The sequence below is a fragment of the Microtus pennsylvanicus genome, chromosome 9 (assembly GCF_037038515.1).
Source record: "Microtus pennsylvanicus isolate mMicPen1 chromosome 9, mMicPen1.hap1, whole genome shotgun sequence".
NCBI classification, from domain to species: domain Eukaryota; kingdom Metazoa; phylum Chordata; class Mammalia; order Rodentia; family Cricetidae; genus Microtus; species Microtus pennsylvanicus.
Window position 1 is genome coordinate 81,005,267 of NC_134587.1, and position 27,803 is coordinate 81,033,069.

At 43.9% G+C, this 27,803-nt stretch overlaps 1 protein-coding gene across 1 annotated transcript in view; it reads left to right on the forward strand.

The window, feature by feature from the left end:
• The window catches only part of Pdgfrl (platelet derived growth factor receptor like), a 54,113-nt gene that overhangs the window by 25,808 nt on the left and 502 nt on the right, over positions 1–27,803 (forward strand). The window contains exons 3-5 of the mRNA XM_075986581.1: positions 17,073–17,224; positions 23,464–23,757; positions 26,282–26,421. Coding sequence (XP_075842696.1) covers positions 17,073–17,224; positions 23,464–23,757; positions 26,282–26,421 — 586 coding nt within the window. The remainder of the gene's footprint in view (positions 1–17,072; positions 17,225–23,463; positions 23,758–26,281; positions 26,422–27,803) is intronic.

Genomic DNA, 27,803 nt, shown 5'->3' on the forward strand with positions numbered 1-27,803 from the left:
GTCCTCCTTCCTCCATCCAGGTCTAGGAAGGTGAACATCCAAACTGGTTAGGCTCCCACAAAGCCAGGACATTAAGTAGGATCAAAACCCCAGTGCCATTGTCCTTGGCTTCTCAGCAGCCCTCATTGTCCCCCATGTTCAGAGCGTCCGGTTTTATCCCTTTTTCAGTCACAGACCAGCTGGCCTTGGTGAGCTCCCAATAGATCAGCCCCACTGTCTCAGTGGGTGGATGCACCCCTCGTGGTCCCGACTTCTTTGCTCATGTTCTCCCTCCTTCTGCTCCTCATTGGGACCTTGGGAGCTCAGTCTGGTGCTCCAGTGTGGGTCTCTGTCTCTATCTCCATCCATCTCCAGATGAAGGTTCTATGGTGATATGCAAGATATTCCTCAGTGTGGCTATAAGATAGGGTCATTTCAGGTTCCCTATCCTCAGCTGCCCAAGGAACTAACTGGGGACATCGCCCTGGGCACCTGGGACCCACTCTAGGTTCGAGACTCTTGCCAACCCTAAGGTGGCTCCCTTAATTAAGATATGTGCTTCCCTGCTCCCCTATCCAAACCTCCTATATCCCAATCATCCCGTTTCCCCAAGTTCCCCCCATCCTCCCCTTCTCACTTTTCTCTCCCCATCTCCCCTTACCCTCATCCCGCCCCACCCCCAAGATCCCAGTTTTTTGCCTGGCAATCTTGTCTACTTCCCATAGCCCGGAGGATAACTATATGTTTCTCTTTGAGTTCACCTTCTTATTTAGCTTCTTTAGGATCACAAATTACAGACTCGGTGACCTTTATTTATGGCTAGAAACCAATTATGAGTGAGTACATCCCATGTTCATCTTTTTGGGTCTGGGTTACCTCACTCAAAATAGTGTTTTCTATTTCCATCCATTTGCATGCAAAATTTGAGAAGTCATTGTTTTTTACCGCAGCATAGTACTCTAATGTGTATATATTCCACACTTTCTTCATCCATTCTTCCATTGAAGGACATCTAGGTTGTTTCCAGTTTCTGGCTATTACAAATAATGCTGCTATGAACATAGTTGAACAAATGCTTTTGTCATATGATAGGGCATCTCTTGGGTATATTCCCAAGAGTGGTATTGCTGGGTCCAGGGGTAGGTTGATCCCGAATTTTCTGAGGAATCGCCACACTGCTTTCCAAAGTGGTTGCACAAATTTGCATTCCAACCAGCAATGGATGAGGGTACTCCTTCCTCCACAACCTCTCCAGCAAAGGCTATCATTGGTGTTTTTGATTTTAGCCATTCTGACAGGTGTAAGATGATATCTCAAAGTTGTCTTGATTTGCATTTCCCTGATCGCTAAGGAGGTTGAGCATGACCTTAAGTGTCTTTTGGCCATTTGCACTTCTTCTGTTGAGAATTCTCTGTTCAGTTCAGTGCCCCATTTTTTAATTGGGTTAATTAACATTTTAAAGTCTAGTTTCTTGAGTTCTCTATATATTTTGGAGATCAGACCTTTGTCTGTTGCGGGGTTGGTGAAGATCTTCTCCCAGTCAGTAGGTTGCCTTTTTGTCATAGTGACAGTGTCCTTTGCTTTACAGAAGCTTCTCAATTTTAGTAGGTCCCATTTATTCAATGTTGCCCTTAATGTCTGTGCTTCTGGGGTTATACATAGGAAGTGATCTCCTGTGCCCATATGTCTATCAGGTTCAGTGTGTTCGGATTCATATTGAGGTCTTGGATCCATTTGGACTTGAGTTTTGTGCATGTTGATAGATATGGGTCTATTTTCATTCTTCTACAGGTTGACGTCCAGTTATGCCAGCACCATTTGTTGAAGATGCTCTCTTTCTTCCATTGTATACTTTTAGCTCCTTTATCGAAAATGAGGTGTTCATAGGTTTGTGGGTTAAAATTCGGTTCTTCTATACGATTCCATTGGTCGACTTCTCTGTTTTTATGCCAGTACCATGCTGTTTTCATTACTGTAGCTCTGTAATAGAGTTTGAAGTCAGGGATGGTAATGCCTCCAGAAGTTCCTTTATTGTATAGGATTGTTTTGGCTATCCTGGGTTTTTTTGTTTTTCCATATAAAGTTGATTATTGTCCTCTCAAGATCTGTGAAGAATTTTGATGGGACCTTGATGGGGATTGCATTGAATCTATAAATTGCATTTGGTAGAATTGCCATTTTTACTGTGTTGATCCTCCCAAACCAAGAGCAAGGGAGATCCTTCCATTTTCTGGTATCCTCTTCAATTTCTTTCTTCAATGCCTTAAAGTTCTTGTCAAATAGATCTTTCACTTCCTTGGTTAGAGTTACCCCAAGATATTTTATGCTGTTTGTGGCTATCGTGAAAGGTGATGCTTCTCTGATTTCCCTCTCTGCTTCCATATCCTTTGTGTATAAGAGGGCGACTGATTATCCTGCCACATTACTAAAGGTGTTTATCGGCTATAGGAGTTCTTTGGTGGAGTTTTTGGGGTCGCTTATGTGCACTATCATATCATCTGCAAATAACGAAAGTTTAACTTCTTCCTTTCCAATTAGATCCCCTTGACCCCCTTATGTTGTCTTATTGCTATTGCTAAAACTTCAAGCACTATATTGAAGAGGTATGGCGAAAGTGGGCAGCCTTGTCGTGTTCCTGATTTTAGTGGGATGGCTTTGAGTTTCTCTCCGTTTAATTTGATGTTAGCTGTCTGCTTGCTGTATATAGCTTTTATTATATTTAGGTATGATCCTTGTATCCCTAATCTCTCCAAAACTTTTATCATAAAGGGATGTTGAATTTTGTCAAATGCTTTTTCAGCATCTAATGAAATGATCATATGGTTTTTTCTTTCAGTTTATTTATATGATGGATTACATTAATAGATTTTTCGTATGTTGAACCAGCCCTGAATCTCTGGGATGAAGCCTACTTGATCATGATGGATAATTTTTCTAATATGTTCTTGGATTCGGTTTGCCTGTATTTTGTTGAGGATTTTTGCGTCGATGTTCATGAGTGAGATTGGCCTGTAATTCTCTTTCTTGGTTGAGTCTTTGTGTGGTTTTGGTATCAGAGTAACTGTAGCTTCATAAAAGGAATTTGGCAATGACTCTTCTGTTTCTATATTGTGAAAAACATTAAGGAGTATAGGTATTAGGTCTTCTTGGAAGATCTGGTAGAATTCCGCATTGAAACAATCTGGTCCTGGGCTTTTTTTGGTAGGGAGGTTTTTGATAACAGCTTCTAATTCTTCATGACTAACAGGTCTATTTAGATTGTTCACCTGGTCCTGGTTTAACTTTGGTAAATGGCATTTATCTAAAAAAGTGTCCATTTCTTTTACATTTTCCAGTTTTGTGGCATACAGGCTTTTGTAGTAAGATCTAATGATTCTCTGAATTTCTTCTGTGTCTGTGGTTATATCCCCCTTTTCATTTCTGATCTTATTAATTTGCATATTCTCTCTCTGCCATTTGATTAGTTTGGATAGGGGTTTATCAATCTTGTTGATTTTCTCCAGGAACCAGCTTTTTGTTTCATTGATTCTTTGGATTGTTTTCTGTGTTTCCATTTTGTTGATTTCAGCCCTCAGTTTGAGTATTTCCAGTCTTCTACTCCTCCTAGGTGAGTCTGCTTCTTTTTTTTCTAGAGATTTCAGGTGGGCTGTTAAGTCTCCAATGTGTGCTTTCTCTGTTTTCTTTAAGTGGGCACTTAGTGCTATGAACTTTCCTCTTAGGACTGCTTTCATAGTGTCCCATAAGTTTGAGTATGTTGTTTCTTTATTTTCATTGAATTCAAGGAAGACTTTAATTTCTTTCTTTATTTCTTCCTTAATCCAGGTATGGTTCAGTAGTTGACTGTTCAGTTTCCATGAGTTTGTAGGCTTTCTGGAGGTAGCATTGTTGTTGAATTCTAACTTTAATTCATGGTGATCTGATAAGACACAGGTGGTTCCTAATATTTTTTTGTAACTGTGTAAGTTAGCTTTGTTACGGAGTATGTGGTCAATTTTCGAGAAGGTTCCATGAGCTGCAGAGAAGAAGGTATATTCTTTCCTATTTGGGTGGAATGTTCTATAGATGTCTGTTAAGTCCATTTGATTCATTACCTCCATTAATCCTCTTATTTCTCTGTTAGGTTTCTGTCTGATTGACCTGTCCATTGGTGAGAGAGGAGTGTTTAAGTCTCCTACTATTATTGTGTGCGGTTTGATGGCTGCCTTGAGTGTTAGTAATGTTTCTCTTAACGTACGTGGGTGCTTTTATATTAGGGGCATAGATATTCAGGATTGAGACTTCATCCTGATGAATTGTTCCTGTTATGAGTATAAAATGTCCCTCTCCGTCTTTTCTGATTGATTTAAGTTTGAAGTCAACTTTGTTAGAAATTCATATGGCCACACCTGCTTGTTTTCTTAGGTCCATTTGCTTGATAAGCCTTTTCCCATCCCTTTACTCTGAGTAGGCGCCTGTCTTTGTGGTTGAGGTGTGTTTCTTGTAAGCAGAATGTTGGGTCCTGTTTTCGTATCCAATCTCTTACCCTGTGCCTTTTTATAGGTGAGTTGAGACCATTGACATTAAGTGATATCAATGACCAGTGGTTGTTAACTCCGGTCACTTTTTTAGTAGTAGAGTTTATGTGTTTCCCTATTTGAGTTGTGCTGGTGGAGGGTCTCTAGATGTCTGAGTTATTGTGGTTATTGTTGGACTCCTTGGTTAGTGAATTTCCTTCTATTACTCTCTGTAAGGCTGGATTTGTGGCTACGTATTGTTTAAATTTGTTTTTATCCTGGAAAATTTTGTTTTCTCCATTTCTCCGGGTATAGTAGTCTGGGCTTGCATCCATGGTCTCTTAGTTTCTGCAGTACATCTATCCAGGATCTTCTGGCTTTCATGGTTTCCAAAGAGAAGTCAGGTGTAAGTCTGATAGGTTTACCTTTATAAGTAACTTGGCCTTTTTCCTTTGCAGCTCTTAATATTCTTTCTTTATTCTGTATGCTTTGTGCTTTGATTATTATATGGCGAGGGGATTTTTTTTTATCCAGCCTATTCGGTGTTCTGTATGCTTCTTGAATCTTCATAGGTATATCTTTCATTAGGTTGGGAAAGTTTTCTTCTATAATTTTATTAAATATATTTTCTGGACCATTGAGCTGCACTTCTTCTCCTTCTTCTACTCCTATAATTCTTAGGTTTGGTCTTTTTATTGTGTCCCATATTTCCTGAATGTTTTGTGATGAGAGTTTGTTGGACTTGCTGTTTTCTTTGATCAGTGTGTTTATTTTCTCTATGGTATCTTCAGAATCTTAGATTCTTTCTTCTATCTCTTGTATTCTGCTGGTTATGCTTGTTTCTGTAGTCTCTATTTGTTTACCTAGATTTTCCATGTCCAGCCGGCCCTTCGTTTGTGTTTTCTTCTTTGCCTCCATTTCAGTTTTCAAGTCATGAACTGTTACCATTATCTGTTTGTTTTTCCTTGGTTTCCAAGTGTATCATTCACTGATTTATTCAATTCTTCAAACTTTCTGTTATACTTCTCATCCATTTCTTTAAGGGCATTATTTACATGCTGTTTAAGGGCATCAATCACTTTCATAAAGTCAGTTTTTTCTACTTCATCTTGATTAAGGTGTTCATGTCCACATGTTGTGAGGTCGCTGGGTTCTGGTGGTTTCATGTTGTTTTTGAGATTGTTGGGTGAATTCCTGCATTGGCGCCTGCCCATCTCTTCCTCTGAATGCTCCCCTATGGAATGGATCTTCTTTTACAGGATCAGGTCTCCTTGCCTACTGATGTATCTTCCCAGTGATGGCAGTCCCCAGTGATAGCTCTCCTGGTGCTCAGGTGATATCTTTCCTGGTGCCAAGATCAGATCTCCTTGTTGCCTGGGTAGCTCCCAATGATGGCTCTCCTGGTGCCGAGATCAGATCTTCTGCTAACTTTTTATGTTAAAAGAACGTTAAACAAATCCTCTCATTTCTTGAACAATCTGGGAAGCCTAGGTGGGATGATTGCAGATGCTCTGCTTGGCAATGCAACCTAAAAAGATGATGGTGGTAAAGTCAAGTCCGTGTGCCAAGCCAAAGACAGGCTAGGAATATCGCAAAGCTCTTGCAGATGACAATCTTGGAGGCCACTGTTCAGTGGAAAATGGTTTGGGTGTCATTGAGTGACCGTACATAGTTTCCTAATAGGATCCTGGTTAAACAAATATGTCTTCATGTGGCTGAGGTCTGGGGTTTCATTTGTAAAAATGAAAATTGGTGGTATTGTGGTATGAACATTTTTTGCCAAGTATTTCAACATGTGAAGTCTAAGTAAAACCATTTAAAGGGCTTGTGAAGAGAAAGGCAAGAAAAGGGGAATAAAGGATACGTTATAAAATGAAGAATTTTTATGTCCCGTGGTATATAACTGTTCAGAATGACATACCACAGAACAGATCGAGATGTCAGAACTCTGTGTCTGTTGTCTGGACTCAGTTTCTCTGGCAGCTCCATTCATCCACAATACACTATGGATTCTTGGTGCCTTGTCTGCCCAGGGCCTCCCACTCTACCTGTATTCCCAATGTGTTTGCTCTGTCACGTGGCCTCGGGATCCTTTTGCCTGACTTTATTCGGCGTTTGCTTCTCGAACCCTTTAGTGTGATTGCCTTTTAGACTGGATCCCGATTTCCCTGTGGGTCAGCCGTGCTGCCGAAGGCCTTACCATGCTCTCTCTCAGAGCACAGGGGTAATCCTGGTGTCTCATTGGCCCTGGAATAAAAGGTCGGTGTCATGGCCCTCTCACCTCCTGTAACACCACTGATCCTCGTTGTGAACTCCAGCCAGTAGCTAAGGCCAGGCAAGGGGAGCCAACCAAAACTGAAAGAATGCAGTCTCCTGTATTTATCTACCAAGGTGACTTGTGGAACGGCATAAAATCGGTGGCTCATCAAATAGTATGATATAGCACAGCTGGCTGGTAGGCATCTGGGGAAGTGAGCAGACCATAGCGGTCATCCAGACTGGAGACCTTAAGGGATAGTCGCAAGTGTGTCACAGCTTGAGATGGACAGGTATTCAGCTCAGTGGAACTCGGTGGACTGTGATCATCTACGTATAAGGAGTCCCCTAACTGTCTCCAACCAGAAACAGCTTATGAACCAAAAGACATAAAGCACAGACGCAGAACTTCAAAACAGCAATGTGAGCTTGTGAGGCTGCTGGTAAGCTGCTTCTCCCATCATCTGCGGTGACTGGATGCAGACAGATGTGGTGAGGGAAGGATTCTGTGAGGGAAGAGGATCAGGTCTTGAAAGTAAGATAGGGGAAGGGGTAGGATGAGATTACGATATGCAGTCTGGCCTGGACTCTACATTTTACAAATACATAGGTTCAACCCACAGGTTGTTAAGAGACTGCCTCAGGTTCAGAAAGAGCTGTGGGAAAGCAGATTTTACTCATCTGTTGAGCTGCAAGCCTGCCCGTTTCCGCGACTTGCCGATTTTGAGCAGCGGCACAATGGGCATGAGTATGCCGCGCTCTCCTGTGTGCTGACCTTGGCTCCCAGGAATGGAATAGCAGAACCACATGGCAGTTCTGTTCTAGTAAACGTAATTTATTTTGTAAACTATCATATGTTATTCAGCCAAAAGACAGGGTGCTATGCTATGTTGTCATTTGTAGAAGAAAAAAATAGATGGAATAAGAGAGAATCATGTTAAGTGAAGAAAGCCAGACTCAGAAAGAAAGCCTGAGTCCTGTTTTCTCTCATATGTGAAATCGAACTAAACAAAAAGAAAGAAATTGGGAGGACAAGAGTCAAGAAAAATTAATACGGAACTAATGTGATCAAAGTGTGTGAAGCCTGTTACTTTTATATTTACTAAACCAATTGTTAAAACTACACTAGTTTTAAGACCAGTTTTCCACACTATCACGGCCTCTCTCTATCTTCTCATTTCTAATGCTAGCTCAGGAGATTCACCAGCACAGTGGCATTAGAGTGAGCACGTGCTTAAAATGTTTTTTAAGAGAGACTGGGAGCCTGTTCCAAGGTGAACTCTGTGTGGTGTCTAAATGGACCCAGGCCCCACAGCTTCTGTGTTCGCTATTCTGGCTTGGCCATAATACACTCACTGTGGCCTTGCACACCAGAAATCCTCAGCTTGTTTTTCTAACAAGGGTGGTAGAGGCTTGCTCCATTGTCTTTTGTCTCACTCCTCTCCCAGAAGAATGAGCAGAGCTTTTCCTTGTTTATTCTATATGGTGAGACCAGAAGGGTGAGAGACAGAGAAGCCTGGGAGGCTGGGGTGAAGCTCAGGGAAGTACAGACAGCCTGAGGTGCACAGAAGCCCCGAGCAGCGTGAGAACGACTTGAGTGTGGACTCATCATTTTTTTGGCACATCAACGGGTATTATTTTTGTAACCAGCATAAATGATATCCTGAGGTTTTTTTATGTCACCGAAGGAATTCCTGTTGGCCCTGCCTGCTGGAACTTTATATTCTAAAAAGGTGACATGAGGTCACCTCCAGATATTTAAAGTACGCAAGGTCCAATGTCTACAGAGCGTCTGCTCAGAGGTTTTGTGAGGTTTAACTCATCCTGCGTCTGTGGTGGCTTTTCTTATTACACACCAGAGCATGCTCATTTGATTTATAAATTTACAAGCTAGGAGATGTCACCCCATGGAGACAGTGTTTGCCTGATGTACACAAAGCCCAGGGGTTCATCACTCATGCTGCATAAAACTAGGCATTGTGGCCCATGGTGTAATCCCAACACTCAAGAAGTAGAGGCAGGAGGATCCAAAATTCAAGGTCAGTCTCAGCCTCATCTGCAGTGGGAAGACAGCCTGGGACCCAGAGAAAATCTTCCCCAAAGATATAAACACCAAGCTAAGAGCTGTCGCAAAGTTTGAAGGGGCCGCCGGAAGTCCAAATATCCACTGTTAACTCTGTAGTATAGGATTTTACATGTTTCCTTCTACATGTATGCGAATGTTTATACACCTTATAAATTATGTATTCTGTGTTACAGGGTGAGGCCATAGAAGGTTTAGCTAACTTAACCCTTTCTGACTATTACAGGTGGAGGTAGCAAAATCCCTGTTCCTATGGAGGCAGGGTTGATGCCCACTTCCTATGTTGGTGTCCTCTTCCAGTGTTGAGCTTCATGCATTTTTAAGGCATCATCCTAGGAGGCCTAGGCTCAGCTTGAGGTGACAAAGAATTTGCTGGATAGAGACAGCAGTGATAAAGTAGGCTAGCAAAGTGGTGGGTGAACATCCTGGAATAGAGTTCAGGATTTGGCCAATGCCATCGAGAGGACTTGGGAGCAAGAGACAGACAGACAGAGAGACACAAAGAGAAGCTGCAGGCCTGGGGAGACGTCACACACATTGTCCTCCAGTGTCATTTCTGGGTAACAGACAGACTCAGGCATAAGATAGGGTAAAAGAAAGTCCAATGTCCCATTTCGCACACATTCCCATGGGCCATTGTTGGAACAGAAATACTGTAGTTATGCAACAAGAGTGGGGAATTGTTCCAGACATGGAGCTAGATGACACATGGATGATTCATGTATGATTGACAGATACATAGTGGGCAATTATAGATATGGATTAAAAGGTTAAAGATGAGTAGCTGATAAATAACAGTTTGAATGAGCTCAGCCTGATTTTACGTGTGACAGTGGGAGAGTGAGTGAGTGTGTGTGTGTGTGTGTGTGTGTGTGTGTGTGTGTAAGACAGAGGGCATGTGTATTGTGTGTATGTAAGCGAGAGGGCTACCATAGGTGGTGGATTTCAGGAGTGTTCCCCCTTCATTTTGATTTTTATGAGAAAATCCTTTACTGGCTTGGCCCTCACCCAAGTCAGCCCCCAGGGATCCGTCTGTCCTTCTGCTGGAATTATAACTTCCTTCCACCACAGCTAGCTTGGTTTTGTTGTTGTTGTTTTGTAGACGTGGGTTCTGGGGACAAACATGGGTCCCTGAGGTTATAAGCTAAGCACTCTGCTGCCCTCTTCCACCCGGATTTCTGACGTTGGAACTGAGTTTGCTTTGAAGTTCCTTAGTTTGTGTATTTGGTTCTCTGTTGAGTTTTTATGCGCAGAACTTCTTCCTTAAATAAAAAAAAAAAAAAACCATAACTGTGGTGACAGCTTCAGCATGCTCTCCCCGGCTGTCTGTTTCCAAGAATTTGAGCTCTGTTCATGTGACACCATCCCCAGCATATCACAGGGTCATTCTTTTCTGACACATTCTTCAGTTGAGACGTAGAGTAAACACAGGCCCTCTGCAAACGCTTGAAATGCAGACTAGCAGGCACACACGCGTCTTTATCTCCACTGGTACTTGGCACAGCTTCTTGCACGTGGTAGAAAGCAACCAATTAATTAATCTTGATGTGAATGCTGAATGCGGGTGTTTAATTGCTTCTTTTGACTTTGATTTTATGCCATCTTAGAAATAGTGTCCCAGGCTGAGAGTCTAAGTTTACATAGCTGAGTGACCCTGGAAACTGATTTAAATGGAGCTTCCTGTTATCCCGAGCTTGCAGCTCTGAATAACCTTCAGTTAGTGTCCTAAATACTCTGCCTTGGGTTGTTCAGCTACAACGTAGGATGACATCTGCCTCACAGGGCTTCTTCAAAACCAAGGCATGGTAGGAAGAGGACTCACCAGCGTGCCCAGCATACCAAACACCGTTGAAGTTTTATTCTTTTTGGTTTAATCACCACCATCTCATGGGTTAGAGAAATGGTAACATGTACCTCGGGGACTCTCATTTATGTGGTAGATACTTAACAATGGATATGTTTTCCTATGGTTATGATTTCAGTAGAATGGGGGGGGTGACTTGTTTAATTTCTACTAATAAGTTGATTTCATCAGATCATGCAAGTTTTTGCGTGCCGTGTATGGGTGTGTGGGATTGTGGAGTGGGGTGGCTGTGTTTAACAGATTTTACAAGTGGGCTGAAGGGGCTATTTCTTGGTCGGATTTGCATCAGTGCGGTTTGTTTTGGTAGGATAAAATCCACGCCTTTCACTTAGGAGCATTCATGATCAAGCCAGTGTGACACTGGCTTAGACACAAAGGGCCAGCTGGAGGGCTTGGGAGGAGCTGGCTCTCCAACTTTCGGGAAATATTAGCACCTTCATGCTAATGCAGCCGTCTCACAGTTGTTCAGTCTGAAAGGATAAGGGTTGTCCTCTGAGTTGAGGCCGTGCTGTCTGCTGTTCATGCAAAGAGCACAGTGCAGTGCCCAGCGTGCCATGGGGTTAGCTATTAATAACCGTTCTCACCACAGATCTGCAGGGGTGGATGAAGACAGCGTGTGGAAGGGAGGAACTGTAGCTCGGAAGTACTAAGGTCACTAAGGGGTCACAATTTGATTCCGGTCAGTGTGGATCCACGGATCATGATAGTCTCTCAGGACATGGCCTCTTTCACAAAGTGGCCGCTGATGTCCCAGCCATGCTTCTCCCTGTTGGACACTCATCTTCCTTTTTACTCCTCTCAGGACATCGCTTTCCTTTGTTGAATGCCCGGCTCCTGGTCCCTGCTTGTACAGGTTAGCATCCTTTTCTGTTCCCAAGACCCCTCAAGTCTTTGAGGGTGTTTCTTGTCACCTTCCTCTAACTACCTTGGTACTCATTGCACAGAAGTTGAGGGGAGGCATTCTCTAGAATCTTGGTATCTTCCCCCTATACTCTAATGTCTCCAGCTCAGCTTACAGTCCTAAGTATGTATGGAACCACTGAATAGCTATCTTGTAAACCATAGCTTACTCCTTGCCTGTGATTTATAGAGTCTGGGGGAAGGGACTCACCATTGTTACCTGGTCCCTGCCTCAGGTGAGTGGCACAATAGTCTTTATTTTGGGGAGGTGTCAGCTCCTTTCTTTTTGCCTATCTCTGTGACTTGGCACACTCTAAAAGAGAGTAAATTGGACCAAATTCAGGATGCTTCAGGTCCCCACTAATAGGGACAGAAAACACACACACACACAAATGGGAGGAAGTCATAAACATTGAATGAATACTCCAAAAGCTTTAAACACTGAACTAGTGCTCCTTAAATCCTGGCCTTTTCCATTACTCTCTAGGTCAGAAGGTCAGAATTGTCAGTTTGAAAGAAAAGTTAGGATGCTCAGAGCAGCTTCAGCCAAGCTCATCCGGATGCTCTTGTTCAAGCATTTAATGGGACCTTTGTTGTGACAATTGTTTTTAACTCCCACCTCCCTTCCCACTCCACCAGAGTTGTTGAGTGGTTACAAGAGAAAAAGAAGGGCCTTTGGATGAAGCATCTCCACAGACAGTGTTCTATGGGGCTCAGCTGTGCTTTTCCCCATCTCATGACACATGCTCAGCACCGCGCGGACTTGGCCAATATCCTAACTCTCTGGGCAGCCTGATGCTTGGACTACCAGTAGAACCAAGCATTTTAAATCCAGGCATTTGAACTGTAATCCTTTGAAATAATTGGTTTCCTGTTTTATGAGGTTTGCATAGAAGGAGGGGGTGGAAATATGCAGAAATGTTTCCCGGGGCATTTCCTTCCTTCCGCCCCCAGTCTGCTAAAGATACAGCGCGCTGATCATGGTAGCGGCTGGGTTCCCTTCCAGTGTTAGGTTTTACTTTCTGCCACTACTGTGCAAACAACGGCTGGACCCAGAGAAAGTCCTTCATATTTTAGCTGGTTCTCACTCTGCAGAGTTCGTGTATCTAAATGTCATGTGTCCATGTCTCCTGAGGAGACTTCGATTTTCTTTTCTCTTTGCCATTTTTTATTCTCTGAAATTAATCCATTTTTATTTGTTTTATCTGTATATTGTCCAAGTCTGCGGGGTGCTGAGCATGTGTCACGAGATGGGGAAAAGCACAGCTGAGCCCTGTAGAACACTGTCTGTGGAGATGCTTCATCCAAAGGCCCTTCTTTTTCTCTTGTAACCACTCAACAACTCCGGTGGAATGGGAAGGGAGGTGGGAGTTAAAAACAATTTACAAGTATTTTGCCTGTATGTATATAAGTACATATACATACATGTATATAAGTACATATACATACATGTATATAAGTACATATACATACATGTATATAAGTACATATACATACATGTATATACAAATCACGATTATCTGGTCCCTGCAGAGGTCAGATGAGGGTGTTGGATACCCTGCAACCAGAGTACAGACAGTTGGGAGCTGCCATGTTGGTGGTAGGAACTGAAACTTGGTCTTCTGATAAAGAAACAGGCATACGAATTACTAAACCGTCTTGCCAGTCCCTGAAATTGAAGGCTGCATGGTTGCCCAAGACTTTCAGACTGCCAACTGAAGTTCTATGTGTGTTGATGCTTAACAGTTTTCCTTAGAGACATCTGACGCTGTCGAGCATCTATTCCTGAAGCTTTCTCTTAGGACCTTTACGATGAGCCTTTTTCCTGCTTCTTACCGTGTGTGTGTGTGTGTGTGTGTGTGTGTGTGTGTGTGTGTGTGTGTGTGTGTGTGTAGAGGCCACAGATAGGCTCAGGGTATCTCCTGATGTCCTCCTTATATGTATTGCTTTTATTGGTTGATGAATAAAGCTGTTTCAGCCAATGGCTTGCAGAGTAAAGCCAGGTGGGGGAATTGGGAGAGAGAGAGAGAGAGAGAGAGAGAGAGAGAGAGAGAGAGAGAGAGAGAGAGAGAGAGAGAGAGAGTAGGTAGAGTCAAAGAAGATGTCATGTAGCTGCCGAATGAATAACATGCTGCATCGGTAAGCCACAGCCTTGTGGCAATACATAGATTAATAAAAATGGGTTGATTTAATTAGTTAGAGCTAGCCAGTAAGAAGCCTAAGACGTTGGCCAGTGTTGTAATTAATCCAATTTCTGTGTGATTATGCGGGTCTGGGTTGTTGGGGAACAAAAGTTCAGTCTGTTTACAACATCCTTCAATGGTTCCAATCACAAATTCAAATTCCCAGTCCTTTCTAACACAGAGATTCGCGTTGTGAGGTCATTCCTGATGCATCTCATTCTGCTGCTCTTAGCCAGCCAGCTGCAAACCCCTGGCCCTGCTCATGGATTTCCATATCCTCCCGTGCCCATGCCTAGGTACCTCCTCATTGTAGTAATAGCTGCAATGTCTTGGATTCTCTTTTCTTTCTACCCTTCCCCTTCTGGTTCTGCCTGCTCATCCCCTCACGGTGGTGGCCCCGTCACCTCCCTCGGCAATCCTGGTGTGGTTTGCTGTCCCCCGGGTCCCTACTTCCTTCTCCACCACCTATACAAGCCCAGCTTCATGGCTGCCTTTGACCTCTTCAACCCCCCACACCCTTTGTTGTGAGAACCTGACTAGTCATTCCTGAATCTTGTCGTGGTCGTCAATTTTAACTCCTGACTCCTAATGCAATCCTCCTTAAAGCCCACTGGTTTTCAGTTGCTGCGCTAACACTCCCCAGTGTTGGGTGTGTATTGTTGGTTACTGTTGGAGCAGTACTCACGATAGCTAGTCTGAACCTACAATTATGTATAATTAGAAATAATTGGAATAAGACACTGAGCAGGGCGCATGGCATGAAAACTCTATACGCGGTTTATTATCTAATTACCACAAGCTAAGTACACAAAGTGACTTTCGGTGACTTGTTTAGCTGGTCCCCAGCTGTGTGTCTCAGGGATGTCACTTTTCTGAGTCTCTGTGTTCTAAGCTGCTATTGAGTTTGTTGCTCTGGCAGGACTAAAAAGAAAGGATTATTATTTCAGCTCACAGTTTTCTCTAACTTTGAGCTCTTGACTGTTTGACCCCGTTGCTTTGGGCTCATGGGTAGCACATTACGGCACTCATAGTGATATATCATGGTGATGGTACACGGTGGGGCAAAGCCATTTCCCTGTGTCTAGGAAGCCATAAAAATAATGGAAGAGGATGCCTATATGTTTTTCTTTGGGTTCTCCATATAGGCATCCTCCTGAATATTAACCTTCAGCAAGCGATGAAAGGAGACAGAGACAGAGACCCAAATTGGAGCACAGGACTGAAATCTCAAGGTCCAAATCAGGAGCAGAAAGAGAGAGAGCACGAGCATGGAACTCAGGACCGCGAGGGGTGCACCCACACATTGAGACAATGGGGATGTTCTATTGGGAACTCACCAAGGCCAGCTGGCCTGGGTCTGGAAAACCCTGGGATAAAACCGGACTCTCTGAACATAGCGGACAATGAGGACTACTGAGAACTCAAGAACAATGGCAATGGGTTTCTGATCCTACTGCACGCACTGGCTTTGTGGGAGCCTAGGCAGTTTGGACGCTCAACTTACTAGACCTGGATGGAGGTGGGGGTTCCTTGGACTTCCCACAGGCCAGGGAACCCTAATTGCTTTTCGGGCTGGGGGGAGACTTAATTGGGGGAGGGGGAGGGAAATGGGAGGCGGTGGCGGGGAAGAGACAGAAATCTTTAATAAATAAATAAATTTAAAAAAAAAATGGAAGAAAGGGCAAAAGTGTCACCGTCCTCGGGCACCGCCAGTGACCAGAACGGAGAACTGCACTAGACCTTGTTGCTTAGGGGTTCCATCGTTCCCTATAAATGTAACAAGCTGAGAGCTAAGCCTGTAATACAAGGGACTCGGGGGACATTCTATATCTAAACTGTCAGCCAAATATCCAGCCGGGGTGCCTGACTTTTCAGCTCTTTCCATGGCCAATGTGTGTACCACTTCAGCTTCAATTCACTTGTATTTAGGGAATCCATGCTGTGTACTGGGCACAGATCTCTCTCTCTGTCTCTCTGTCTCTCTGTCTCTCTGTCTCTCTGTCTCTCTCTCTCTCTGTCTGTCTGTCTGTCTGTCTGTCTGTCTCTCTGTCTTTCTCTGAAAACAAATAGGGTACCGTCCCTTTCCTTGTCAGCCTTCAGTGTAATAACAGGAAGCCAGGGGTATCAGAAGGGCCAGCTACTTCATTCGGAGAAAGTGGGGGAGATTCCTGAGAGTCTGTTGTGATTAGATGCTTCCTGACGGAGGAGAGATTTCCGTCCAGTTTAAAGGAGAGAGGTGATGAGGTGGGAGTATACAGCCCCCTCTAGGCAGGCCTGGTGGGTGCAGTAAGCCATCCAGCAGTGAGATAGAGCAGGGCTGCGTGTGGGACCCAACACCCAGACGATTTGGATGTGCTAAATTTAAAGTTGCGCTCATGTTGGTATTGTTGAGAGACGAAACAGGAGGCTCTCTGCTCCGTCAGAAAGCTATGTGGATCCCGAGGAGTGTGAAGCCTTTGAATATCTGAGATGAGCGCTTGGATTAAAACCATTTGTTTGGCAACACATGCTGAGGCTCCTAAGCCGCAGGGGAACATCCGCTCTGAAGACAATGCTTCTGGGATTCTGTCACAACACAGTTATCAGAACAATTGGCTGATGGGACTGTTTAGATATTACTGTTCAGTAATAATGTCTCTTATTTCAGGAAGGAACCTGGGGGGTTTCAGAACTTCTTATCAGTCAACTAGATAGATAAAAGCGCAAGAGCCAAATAAAAACAGAAATAGTAGGATGAGGCCAGAGTAAAAGCCAGAAAGTCCAAGGGGCCTGAATGCATCTTCAGAGGTGTGCCCCCCCCATAGCAGAGAGAGCATGTTTTATTTTTCATATAGTTATACAATATCTCTAAGATTCTAAACTCGGAACTTATTGCTGAAAGAGTCTTAGGGTATTGGCTGTGATACTATGTGTTCTCATCTATGTTGTGTGATTTTCAGCCCATTTCTTTTTAAAAAGCAAGCTCCAGTCCCAGGCTTTTTTGGCTCAATTGTTAAGGCCCCCAGTGATCTTATTTCTAGAAATCCCAGTTCTGAGACCAAAGAGAATTTTTCCTCTGATGAAAAATAAATGATATAATTATCATTTATTATTTCCTGCTAGGAAATTCTTTTCTTTCTGCCCACCCCCCCAACCAACACACTCTATTCTCTCTACCCACCAAATACAATTCTGATTATTTTTGCCATCTGAGAGGCCACATCAGGTCACTGGGGTGTTTACATATGGAAGCAACGAAGCAGAAAGCCAGGACTTGGGAGGTCCCTGGCCAGGCTTTGACCTGCCCTGATGCCCCACCTCTCTTGAAATTCCAGTGTGAAGCAGAATGAGCGCTATGGGCAACTGACTCTGGCCAACTCCACCTCAGCCGACACGGGTGAATTCAGCTGCTGGGGGCAACTGTGCAACGGTTACATCTGCCGACGAGACGAGACCAGAACAGGCTCCACCTACATCTTCTTCACAGGTATAAGTTTGGTACATGACGGAACTCCTTGAACTGCTAATGTTGCCTCCAAACTCGGGTTCCCACTGTAAGCAGAATATCAAGTAAACTATTTTTTTAAAAAACAAAAAATCCTCCATTGGTCAGGCACAGGACAGAGTATTAAGACAGTCTTTGAGGGTAAATACACTTATTTCCAGAGCTCCTTTTCCAGGAGTGAAATAAGGTGTAGACAGGTGAAGAAAATTCTTAAAGTCCTGTAGCAGGTGAGTGGCACAAGAGTTAAACACAGAACTCTTTGAAGCAGGGTCTATGCCTAAACTTTCATAAGGACAACCACTTGACACCTGTAGCAATTTAAATATAACCGCATATTAATTAAATACAACGTAAAAGTCATTTCTTCGGTCACACTGCCTTAGAGTGCTCAGCTATGACCCATGGAATTGAAATGTTCTCATAGTGGGCTGCATAGGAAGGAATGTCTCCATCGCCATGGAGTCCCAATGCATAGTGCCCCTGGTCTGCTCATCCCTGTCCTGAGATCAGCTCTTTCTGGAACCCCCAGAGCAGCAGGGTGAGGGTTGCTAAAGATCTCCTCATACTGGTTCTTATGAGTTCAGGAGCTGAGACTTCAGAGCAGGATTGCCGAAGTATCTATAACCCTTGTAGTCTCTGTCTCATCATCTGAGACCACGAGAGGACCAGGACACCTATGGGTCACGCTCGAGAGCCCCTCCTCCCACGTGGTGCCAGGAAGGCACTGGCAAAGCCTGTGGTTTTGTTGAAGACTGTCTCCCAGCCTTCTTTCACCTCAGACCTCAGAGAGCTCACACGCTTGGGGGATGAGGCTCTTCAGCAAGGTTCAAAGGTCAGGGACAACACGTAGGAATCGCACAAACTCTCGGTGCTAATATTTACCACGCATCTCAGGAGAGACAGAGCCATTTTTAAATATCTGGACAGAGGCGCTCATGAGACTTGTCTAAGTTCCAAGTCAACCTGCTTTACAGGTCTGTACTGAATTATGTTCCTATGACCCAGTGATCTTATATCCTAGCCATTAATCAATGTGTTAGCAAGTGCTCATATAATTACCCTTCCTGCTCAAATAGCCCCTCCACAGCAAGAAGACTCAGCAGCAGGGCCAGTCCTTCAGCACAGGTGTGACATCCCAAGGAAAGGAATTGAAACTATCTTATCATGTTTGTCTTAGAAACTATGGATGCCAAGATTTAAAAGGGCAAGATGACTCTTGCAGTGGTCAGGGAATTGTGGTAGCTTATTAAGGAGTCAAATTCATTTTTCTGAGCCACAACCCACTGTTACGCCTTGAGCCCTTCCTAGGACAACGTAGTAGATGGATTGGTTGGTGGACACTAGCTAGCAGAGTTGTGACTGTCAGAGACTTTCTAATGGATGCTCATGGAAAGTCCTGTAAGATCTTCATCTCTGTGTGGTCTTTGTGCTATGCCATGTGGCAAAGTGTGGAAAAGACAAACAATTAAGATGGAGAACAGCTTCTTATTCATGAATATGAATTTCATATTGAAACTGCAGGTGAACATTCTTTGCCAAGATGAGCACCGCCCTGTCTTTCTGAAGTGTTAGGTTTGATCTGAAGACTTCACTGGAGCTGTTACGGGTTGATGGGTTAGGATTTATGAGTGCTCTTTTGAATTTCGCAGGTGGCTCCTCTTTAATTCCTAAAGTCCTCTTGTGAGCCAAGGAAAGCTAAAATGTGTCGGTTTCAACTTTGAACAAGCTTAGTCAGGGCTGGGGATATAGCTCAGTGGATAGTGTGTTTGGCTAGCATGCTCAAAGGCCAGGGTTCTAGTCCAGCATAATCTACAACCAGGTGTGGTGGTGCATGCCTTTTATCCCAGTGTGCAGGAGGAAAAGATGGGAGGATCAGAAGTTCAGCATCACCCTCACTATGCAGTGAGTTCGAGGACCAGCCTGTTCTTATAGGAGAACCTGTCAAGAAAAGGAAGCGAGGGAGGAAGCAGGCGGGAGAGGGAGGTGGTATCATGTTGTTGCTTTACTCAACTCTCGGAAAGTCCAGGGAGAGGATTTATCATTTTGTCTTTTGAAGTGTGGGTGGCTTTGGAAAGCCAAGATGGGCTGCCACAGAAGCTGAGGTTCCCGCGGCTGGCACAGGATTCCTTCGGAACATATGCTTTTCAGCTACCCACATGGAGAAGCATCTGCCATTCGTGATGTTTGTGTGTTTGCTAGCGTTTGATGGCAAACACTGTGAGATCTCTTTGGGGGCGCTGCCTGTTGTTAATCTGTGTAATGTTTGAGTAAGTAACTGCCACATTTATTTCCTCTTATCCGGGAGGCAGGTTTGTGTTCTCTCCCCACCCCCAACACTGAAGGATAACATACATAAAGGAAAGAATTCAGATCCTAAGTAGACAGCTCAATAAACTGTCCTCAAAGGAGCAGGCGTGCAACTGCCACCCAGACAGATCAAGGAGAGCTCTCTACCAGTGGGAGGGCTTTCTCGACTGGAAATACTTGGGCAATGATTTTCATATGTGGGGAGACCACATTTATGAGTATTTTACTAAATACTGAATGTGCTGTAATTTGTAGTTTAATTTATAGGCTATTAGCTTTGACTTTTAAAAAATACAACCCTGTGTGTTTAGTTTTTAAAGCACTATGGTACATGAGTAGATCCAAGCATATTTGTTAGGGGTATGTAACCTATAATTTTTTAAAGGAACCTCAGCACATTTTTTTAACAGATGGAAGCTACGGCTGTGTGTGTGCGCGCGCGCGCATGTGTGTGTGTGTGTGTGCGAGCGTGCATGTTTACATGCGCTAGTATTGAAGCTAGGGCCTTTCATATATTAGACAAGTTTTCTACCATTGAGCCATACCCCACTTTTTAAATACTTTTAGAGCAACTGATAAATTGGTTTATTCTGAAGCACGTATTTTACAACAAGAAGTAAGACGACATTTTCATCCTGAAATTCCAGTTGCTCACATTCTTCTGGTTTTGCTAAGTGGAGCAGATCACTCACTCAGCAAAACCTTACAACACACAAAATATTATCTTTATTTACTTGCAGTGGTGGGGACTGAATGTAGGCCTTCTAACGTCCCAGGCAAATGTACTACCACTGTGGCACCCTCTCAGCCATTCAAAAGATGTCTCTAATATTATCTACTCTTTACAAATAGGGTAGATTTTCTGTTTCTTAACAGGGATACTGGACACATTAGAAAGGTGCCCCTGGCTTAAGTCTGAAAATCAATTTACAAAGTAACAAAATCACCAGCATAGAGCCTAACAAAAGTTGTGGGTGCCCTCTGAGCTATGACACAGTCTTTCCCATAGAAACACTTCTGTGTTCCAGAACTTGGTCCTTGGAATCAAAGAACTCCTGCCCCTGAAGACCCTTGGTGTTTCCAGGAATCCTACGCCCCTCCTAAATGATCATACAATGGTGATGGGGAAGGCTGGTGAAAGAGAAAGCCAAGAACAATAGCCTGCTTCAGGAGGTTGCAAGGGAAACACAGGAAACAATTTAAGAAGTGTTATGTGATTAGCCCCAGAGAGTTCTCTCAGCAATTACTCTAATATCCCTTTACAGAACAATCCAGAAACCAAAGGATTTAAGGTGTCAAGCCAAATCAAACAACATAAGCATGTGCCCCCAAAGCCACACCCATAATCCTTTCGCTATCCTACGGATGTTTGAGTAAGCCAGTTCTTCTCACCTGTCTACTTTCTCTGAGATGGAAAAGTCATCTAGGGTTTAAAGACTGACAGGTGGCATTGCAGTGTGTGTGTGTGTGTGTGTGTGTGTGTGTGTGTGTGTGTGTAATATCAGGTGAAAGTCCTCAGCTACATGGTAGCCTAGTAGAAGCCATTCCTGAGACCAGGTTTCCCTCTGTCCCTATCCCACCGCCCTCTACCCCACACAGATTACCCAGAAGATCTCTATTTCCTCTTCCCAGAGAAACCCATGCATCCCTCTTCGGGTCCTCTTTGTTATCTAGCCTTTCTAGGGCTGTGAACCGAAAGGTTGGTTTTCCTATACTTTACATCTAATACCCACTTATGGTTAGTACATACCATGTCTGTCTTTCTAGGTCTGGGTTACCTCGTTCAGAATGATTATTTTTCTAGTTCCATCCATTTGACTGCAAATTTCATAAGGTCATTGTTTTTCACATCTGAGTAACATTCCATTGTATAAATATATGTTTTCCTTATCCATTCTTTGGTTGAGGGACATTTAGGTGGTTTCCAGGTTCTGGCTATTACAAATAGTGCTGCTATAAACATAGTTGAACAAGTGCCCTTGTGGTATGTTTGAGCATCCTTTGCATATATGCCCAAGAGAGTGGTATTGCTGGGTTATGAGGTAGATTGATTCCCATTTTTCTAAGAAACTGCCATATTGATTTCCAAAGAGACTGTACCAGCTTGTACTACAACCAGCAGTGGCGAGTGTTCTTACTCCACATCCTCTCCAACATAAGTTTTGATCTTAGCCATTCTGACAGGTGTAAGATGGTATCTGAGTCATTTTTGATTTGCATTTCCATGGTGACTAAGGATGTCAAACAGTTCTTTAAGTGTATTTCAGCCTTTTGAGATTCTTCTGTTGAGAATTCTGTTTAGATCTGTACTCCATTTTTTTTAATTGGATTTTGATGTCTACTTTCTTGAGTTCTTTGTATATTTTAAAGATCAGCCCTCTGTCAGATGTGGGGTTGGTGAGGATCTTTTCCCGTTCAGTAGACTGCTGTTTTGTCTTGTTGACTGTATCCTTTCTTTGCCTTACAGAAGCTTTTCAGTTTCAGGAGGTCCCATTTATTATTTGTTGATCTCAGGGTCTGTGCTATTAGTGTTATATTCAGAAAGTAGTCTCCTGTGCCCGTGCATTCAAGGCTACTTTCCACTTTCTCTTATATCAGGTTCAGTGTAGCTGGATTTATATTGAGGTCTTTGATCCATTTGGACTTGAGTTTTGTGCATGGTGATATATATATATATATATTTGTGTTCTTCTACATGGCTGACATCCAGTTTTGCCAGCACCATTTGTTGATGGTGCTTTCTTTTTTCCATTGTATAATTTTGGCTTTGTTGTCGAAAATCAGGTGTTCATAGGTGTGTAGCTTTGTGTTGGCATCTTTGATTCAATTCCACTGATCCAAGTGTCTGTTTTTATACTAATAACAAGCTGTTTTTATTACTACAGCTATATAGCAGAGCTTGAAGTCGGGAATAGTGATACATCTTGAAGTTTCTTTATTGTACAGGATTGTTTTAGCTATTCTGTGTTTTTCTATATGAAATTGAATATTATTCTTTTGATGTCTGTGAAGAATTGTATTGGGATTTTGATGGAGATTGCATTGATTTTGTAGATTGCTTTTGGTAAGATTGCTATTTTTACTACATTAATCCTACCTATTCATGAGCATAGGAGATCTATTTTCTGGTGTCTTCAATTTTTTTTCAAAGACTTAAAGTTCTTGTCATATAAGTCTTTCACTTATTTGGTTAGAGTTATCCCAAGATATTTTATGTTATTTGTGGCTATTGTAAAGGGTGTTGTTTCTCTGATTTCTTTTTCAGCCAATTTACCATTAAGACAATTTATTAAGAGAAAGTTTTGGAGGCTCATGTCCATGATCAGTTGACCTCATGTCTTCCATCCTGTGTTGAGACAGGTGTCATTTTCAGGAATCAGGTAGAGAGAAAAGCCTGATGCCTCACAAGTACCTTTAAGAGCACATCTCTGCTGACCTAAAAGCCCTTATGCTAAGCCTCCCAGTAACTTCTAATGCCAAGTCTTTAATTCAAGGACCTCTAGGGGACAGTCAACATCTAAATTATAGCAGGATGCAAAACAATTCCCTATGCATTTTTCAAGCCCAGCCTTCTTAAGAGACCCAGGGTGCTGGGTACATTGTCAGCAATGTCTCATCTTGGTGCCGGTTTTAAGACTCTTCAAGGCATCCTCTGATGGGACCTGCTGCCAGAGATAGATGTGCTGAAGCTTTGCTAGTAAACTACGACCTTGTGGTGAAGCACAGATTGATGGAAATGGGTTAAGATGTAAGAGCCAATGGGAAACTGAAGTTAGTGGGCCAAGCAGTGATTTAATTAGTAGTTTCTGTGTGATTATTTCAGTTCTGGGCAGCTTGGAGGAACAAGCAGCTCCTTGAAACAATCCTCACTGCATTTCTTTGGAGTCATTAAGCCTGTGTCTTCTCTCCTGCAGAGAAAGGAGAGCTGTTTGTACCTTCCACCAGTTACTTTGATGTTGTCTACCTGAACCCGGACAGACAGGCTGTGGTTCCTTGTAGAGTTACAGTGCCATCAGCCAAAGTCACGCTCCACAGAGAGTTTCCGGCCAAAGAAATCCCTGCCAATGGAACAGACATTGTTTATGACATGAAGAGAGGCTTTGTATACCTTCAGCCTCAATCTCATCACCAGGGTGTGGTCTACTGCAAAGCTGAGGCTGGGGGCAAGTCTCAGATCTCCGTCAAGTATCAGCTGCTCTACGTGGAAGGTAAGGAAGACTGCCTTCTTCCCCCAGAAGAGATGGGCACTGCCTGCTGGTTGGGAGGAAAATACAAAGGCATAGGATGATATTCTACAAGCTTCTCTATGGCATTTCCAGAGCATTCTGCTCCCTTGATCCATTCCCTCTATCTTGCACTCCTGAATTTTCCCTCATTCTATGTTTAATTGGGAAGTCCCTTGTGTCCCCAGTCCTCTTAGGACTCATAGGCCTCTATGCCTTAACCAAATCTCTCCCAGCATCGCCATCCACTTACCAGCTTGAGGATGACATCCTGGTTGTGCCCAATCCAGCTTTCATTCCTTGTCCCCTGCTATTAGGAACCTCTGCTGGCTTGGTCCCATGAACGTTCTCATTCACTTCCCTGCCACTCCCTGTCATTCATTTAACAACTGTCTTTCTTGCCATTGCATTCTCGGAGTGACTTCAGCGTTTACCTGAAACCATCTGCCTGTTCTCTAGACACCTCCATTCCACTCTCACGTCAGTCACAACCTGAACACATAGCCAACCACAACTGGTTGGATGTAGGGATTATAAGGACCCATCTCTAGCTCCCAACAAGGCCTCTTCTTGCAGCCTTCCACTCACTCGTTTGTTCCAAGGCTTTTCTGATGGCACAGGGATGGGCTGATGAGCAGATACTCAACCAGATAGCACTGCCCTGCCACGACTTCCTGGAGAGAGTGCCTCATCCCATTTCCGAAATCGAGGAAGTGATTCCTCTCGCACTGTCGCTCCTCCAATAGAACTTTTGTGTCCCCCGAGAACGCTTACCCTGATGAGGGTTGGGGAGCCCAGTGGTTAACCTCTTCACAACAATGGTGCTCCCCTGTGGGGAGAAGCATGTCTCCCAAGTTAACTGCTCTCAGAAATCAGAATTTGGGGAAGGCAATTCCTTCTATTCTCTGCTGAAGGACTCATACAGTAGGTCAGAGTTTCTAATATTCTGTTTCTAAATGATAACCCTGCTTTAACTGCCCCAAGTCTCCACCAATCCATCTCTTTCCCTATAGCAGCCAGATACTCTTATGAAAAGGCCCTTTGTATTTCCTGACTCATCGTTACCTACGTGTCTGTTTCATTGGCTGTTCGCTCTATACATTGTAAAAACAAGCTTTGCTAGGTTCCCATGTCATTACATCAGATAATGTCTGCCCTCCTACTAGACCCTACTTGGCTCTTGCCTGAAATCCCTTTGACTGTGGCCCCACTTTTCAATGTTAAATTTTATTAAAAGTACAATTTTACATGCATGGATGGGTGTTTTGCCTGCATGTGTAGAGACCAAGTGTGTGCAGTTCCCAAAGTGGCCAGAAGGCGGCACTGGATCCTTTGGGACCATGTACATGTTGGGGATCAAAGTTGGGTCCTCCGGCAAAGCAGTCATTGCTCCTAACCACCAAACCATCCCTACAGCCCCTTTGCACTTTGCTCTGAGGGCAGAATTTGCCGATTGAACCTGGAGCCTCATGAAAACTGAGACGACACTCTTCCATTTTCTTTAGATTCCGAGTGTGGGAGGACCTAAGGTGCCCTTCTTTCTTATGCCTTGATCTCTGTGTGGAGCCGCTGCCCTCTACTTCAGGCCGCTCATCTTCCCTCACAGACCGCTCAGGAATCCTCCTCCCTCTGTCTTTTAAGCTCAGTTCTGAGACTTTAAGTGCTTGCCTGATTCTCAGACTGTATCAGCTTGTGGCTCACTCGGGGCTTCTCTGTGAAATGAAGCATTGCAGTTGCTCACTTGGCGGCTGCCCACTCTGCTGGAATGTTGGCTCTAGGAGCTCGTTTCTGCAGTCCTAGTTCCTGGCACATCTCTTTGCTCAAGGCTGCCATCAATATTACCCATTGAGTGACTGGATGATCAGCAAGGCTTCTAAGGTGTTATGACATCAGGATCCTGAAGGCACAGGCAGCATTGGTGCTAGACTGCAAACATTTGTCCTCATTGGGATATCTGGACCTCTTCTGAGGATGGGTGTCACATACCTACTTGGCCATCCCCACCCAACCAGGCTGCCTTCGCTTATTCCTTCCCAAAATTGTTCCTCCACCGCAACTTTAAAAAATTATGTATACAGTGTTCTTCCTGCATGCCAGAGGAGGAAACCAGATCTCATTATAGATGGTTGTAAGCCATCATGTGGTTGCTGGGAATTGAACCCAGGACCTCTAGAAGAGCAGCCAGTGCTCTTAACCGCTGAGCCATCTCTCCCCCACCCCAACCTCTATCACCACACCTTCTATATCTTTCACATGATCCTGGTCAACTCGCTAGCTCCTTCTCTGGTCACAAGTATGGCAGAGCGGAGCTGGGATTCTGGATCCCCCTTCTGGACTACCAACAGAGAGAGGCTGAGGCAGCTCCTAAAGCAATCAAAGGGGGGGGGTATATGCTAGCGTTGGCTTCATGAAGCTATAGAAAAGGCAGTTTCCTCTCTCCAAAGAGAATGTGTGTTTGTCTTTAACATCAGCATTATGGATCTCATTAGTTCTTCCTGCTTGCTCCCAGTTCCCAGTGGCCCTCCGTCGACAACCATCTTGGCCTCCTCCAACAAAGTGAACGGTGGGGATGACATCAGCGTGCTGTGCACTGTCCTCGGGGAGCCGGATGTTGAGGTGGAGTTCAGGTGGATCTTTCCTGGACAGAAGGTGAGTGCCACACCCCAGCCTCAGTAGTCGGCACTGAGTTTCCATCACTTAGTGAGAGAGATCAGACTTTAAGTGCAAGGTTTACGACTAGGTGGGAGCCAGGGAATGTTTGTCTAAGATGTTTCAGTCTACTCCAACATATACTGTTTTCCAGAAAGAAAAAAAAAGGATGGCTCTATTAGGTGATTTACTCAAGATGCCTTCCTATGTGTAATTTCTCATTGCTCTTAGAGACACAAAAGTGGGGGGGGGGTAGACTACTTCCTTCTGAACTTCCGTCTTCACTCTCATCCTCCGGGCCTACCACAGGCTACTTACTATAACCTCCTCAAGGAATCTTCCACAATGCACAAAGCTTCAGAGCCATGGGTGGGAAAAGGGGAAGTGGCATCGGGCCTGTGAATGGCTTGGAGCAGATATTCTCCAAGCGGGCGTTTAAACATGGACCCTGTTCACAAGGTGTCGTGTTGCTATCATCATTTAAAACTAGACTTCTATAAAAGAAAGGGCAGGGTCCTTAAGCTCTTCGGCATCTTCTGCTCGCTGAAATAAACGGCTCCGCTACCAGCTTTGTTACCAGAGATAATACTGGGTAGCCACGGATGGGTGGAAAAGGATGGTCCCCAGAGAGCATTCCTTTCCCGCACCTACTACTAGCTTTTTGTTGCTGTTGTTGTTTTTAATACATTGTCACACACATTCTTGCTTTTCAATAGAATGACCTTTTGCATTGCTGTTATTGGGAGGAAAAGTATTAAAAGTTAGTAATATTGTAATATTATAATTACCTTTATTGAGGGGACTTAACAAACACTGTTCTTATCGCTGGAACTGCCTGAAACAGATCTTAAAGGGGGGGACATGCTTCTAGAAGAGGCGTTCACACTGTCAAGGGCATCATCCTACCCTTCCCTGGTACAATCTGCCTCCCTCTGCAGTCTCAAGGAACATTAGCCTAATTACTTTCCTGCCTCTCCCAAATCAGAGCCACAGGGAGCTGCTTCTTTCCTTACACAGCCAGTGCTTCTGGGCTCGTGACCTTAAATTCCATGAATAAGAACCACTTGGCAGGGAAAAGTTGGCAATGCGAGGATGGCACAAAGGGAAAAAAATCCTGCTTATGCATTTCTGCTTAAGACCAGTTCCCCTTAGAGGCCCAAGACAATCAATCCATTTTACATCTATAATAGAGCAGAAAGAAATCACCAAACAGCATCCTGAAATTCAAGACCCACTTGGAAAAAATGCGGCCTTGACTTGAATTATACAGTTAGGGGGAAAAAAAGCCTACAAGCTGAGCATGCAAACCAGTCTTCAGTGAGCATGTGCTTTGTATTCAAGAATGGGTCGGGTGGATGGGAGCCCAGCAAAACAGCCTGTCC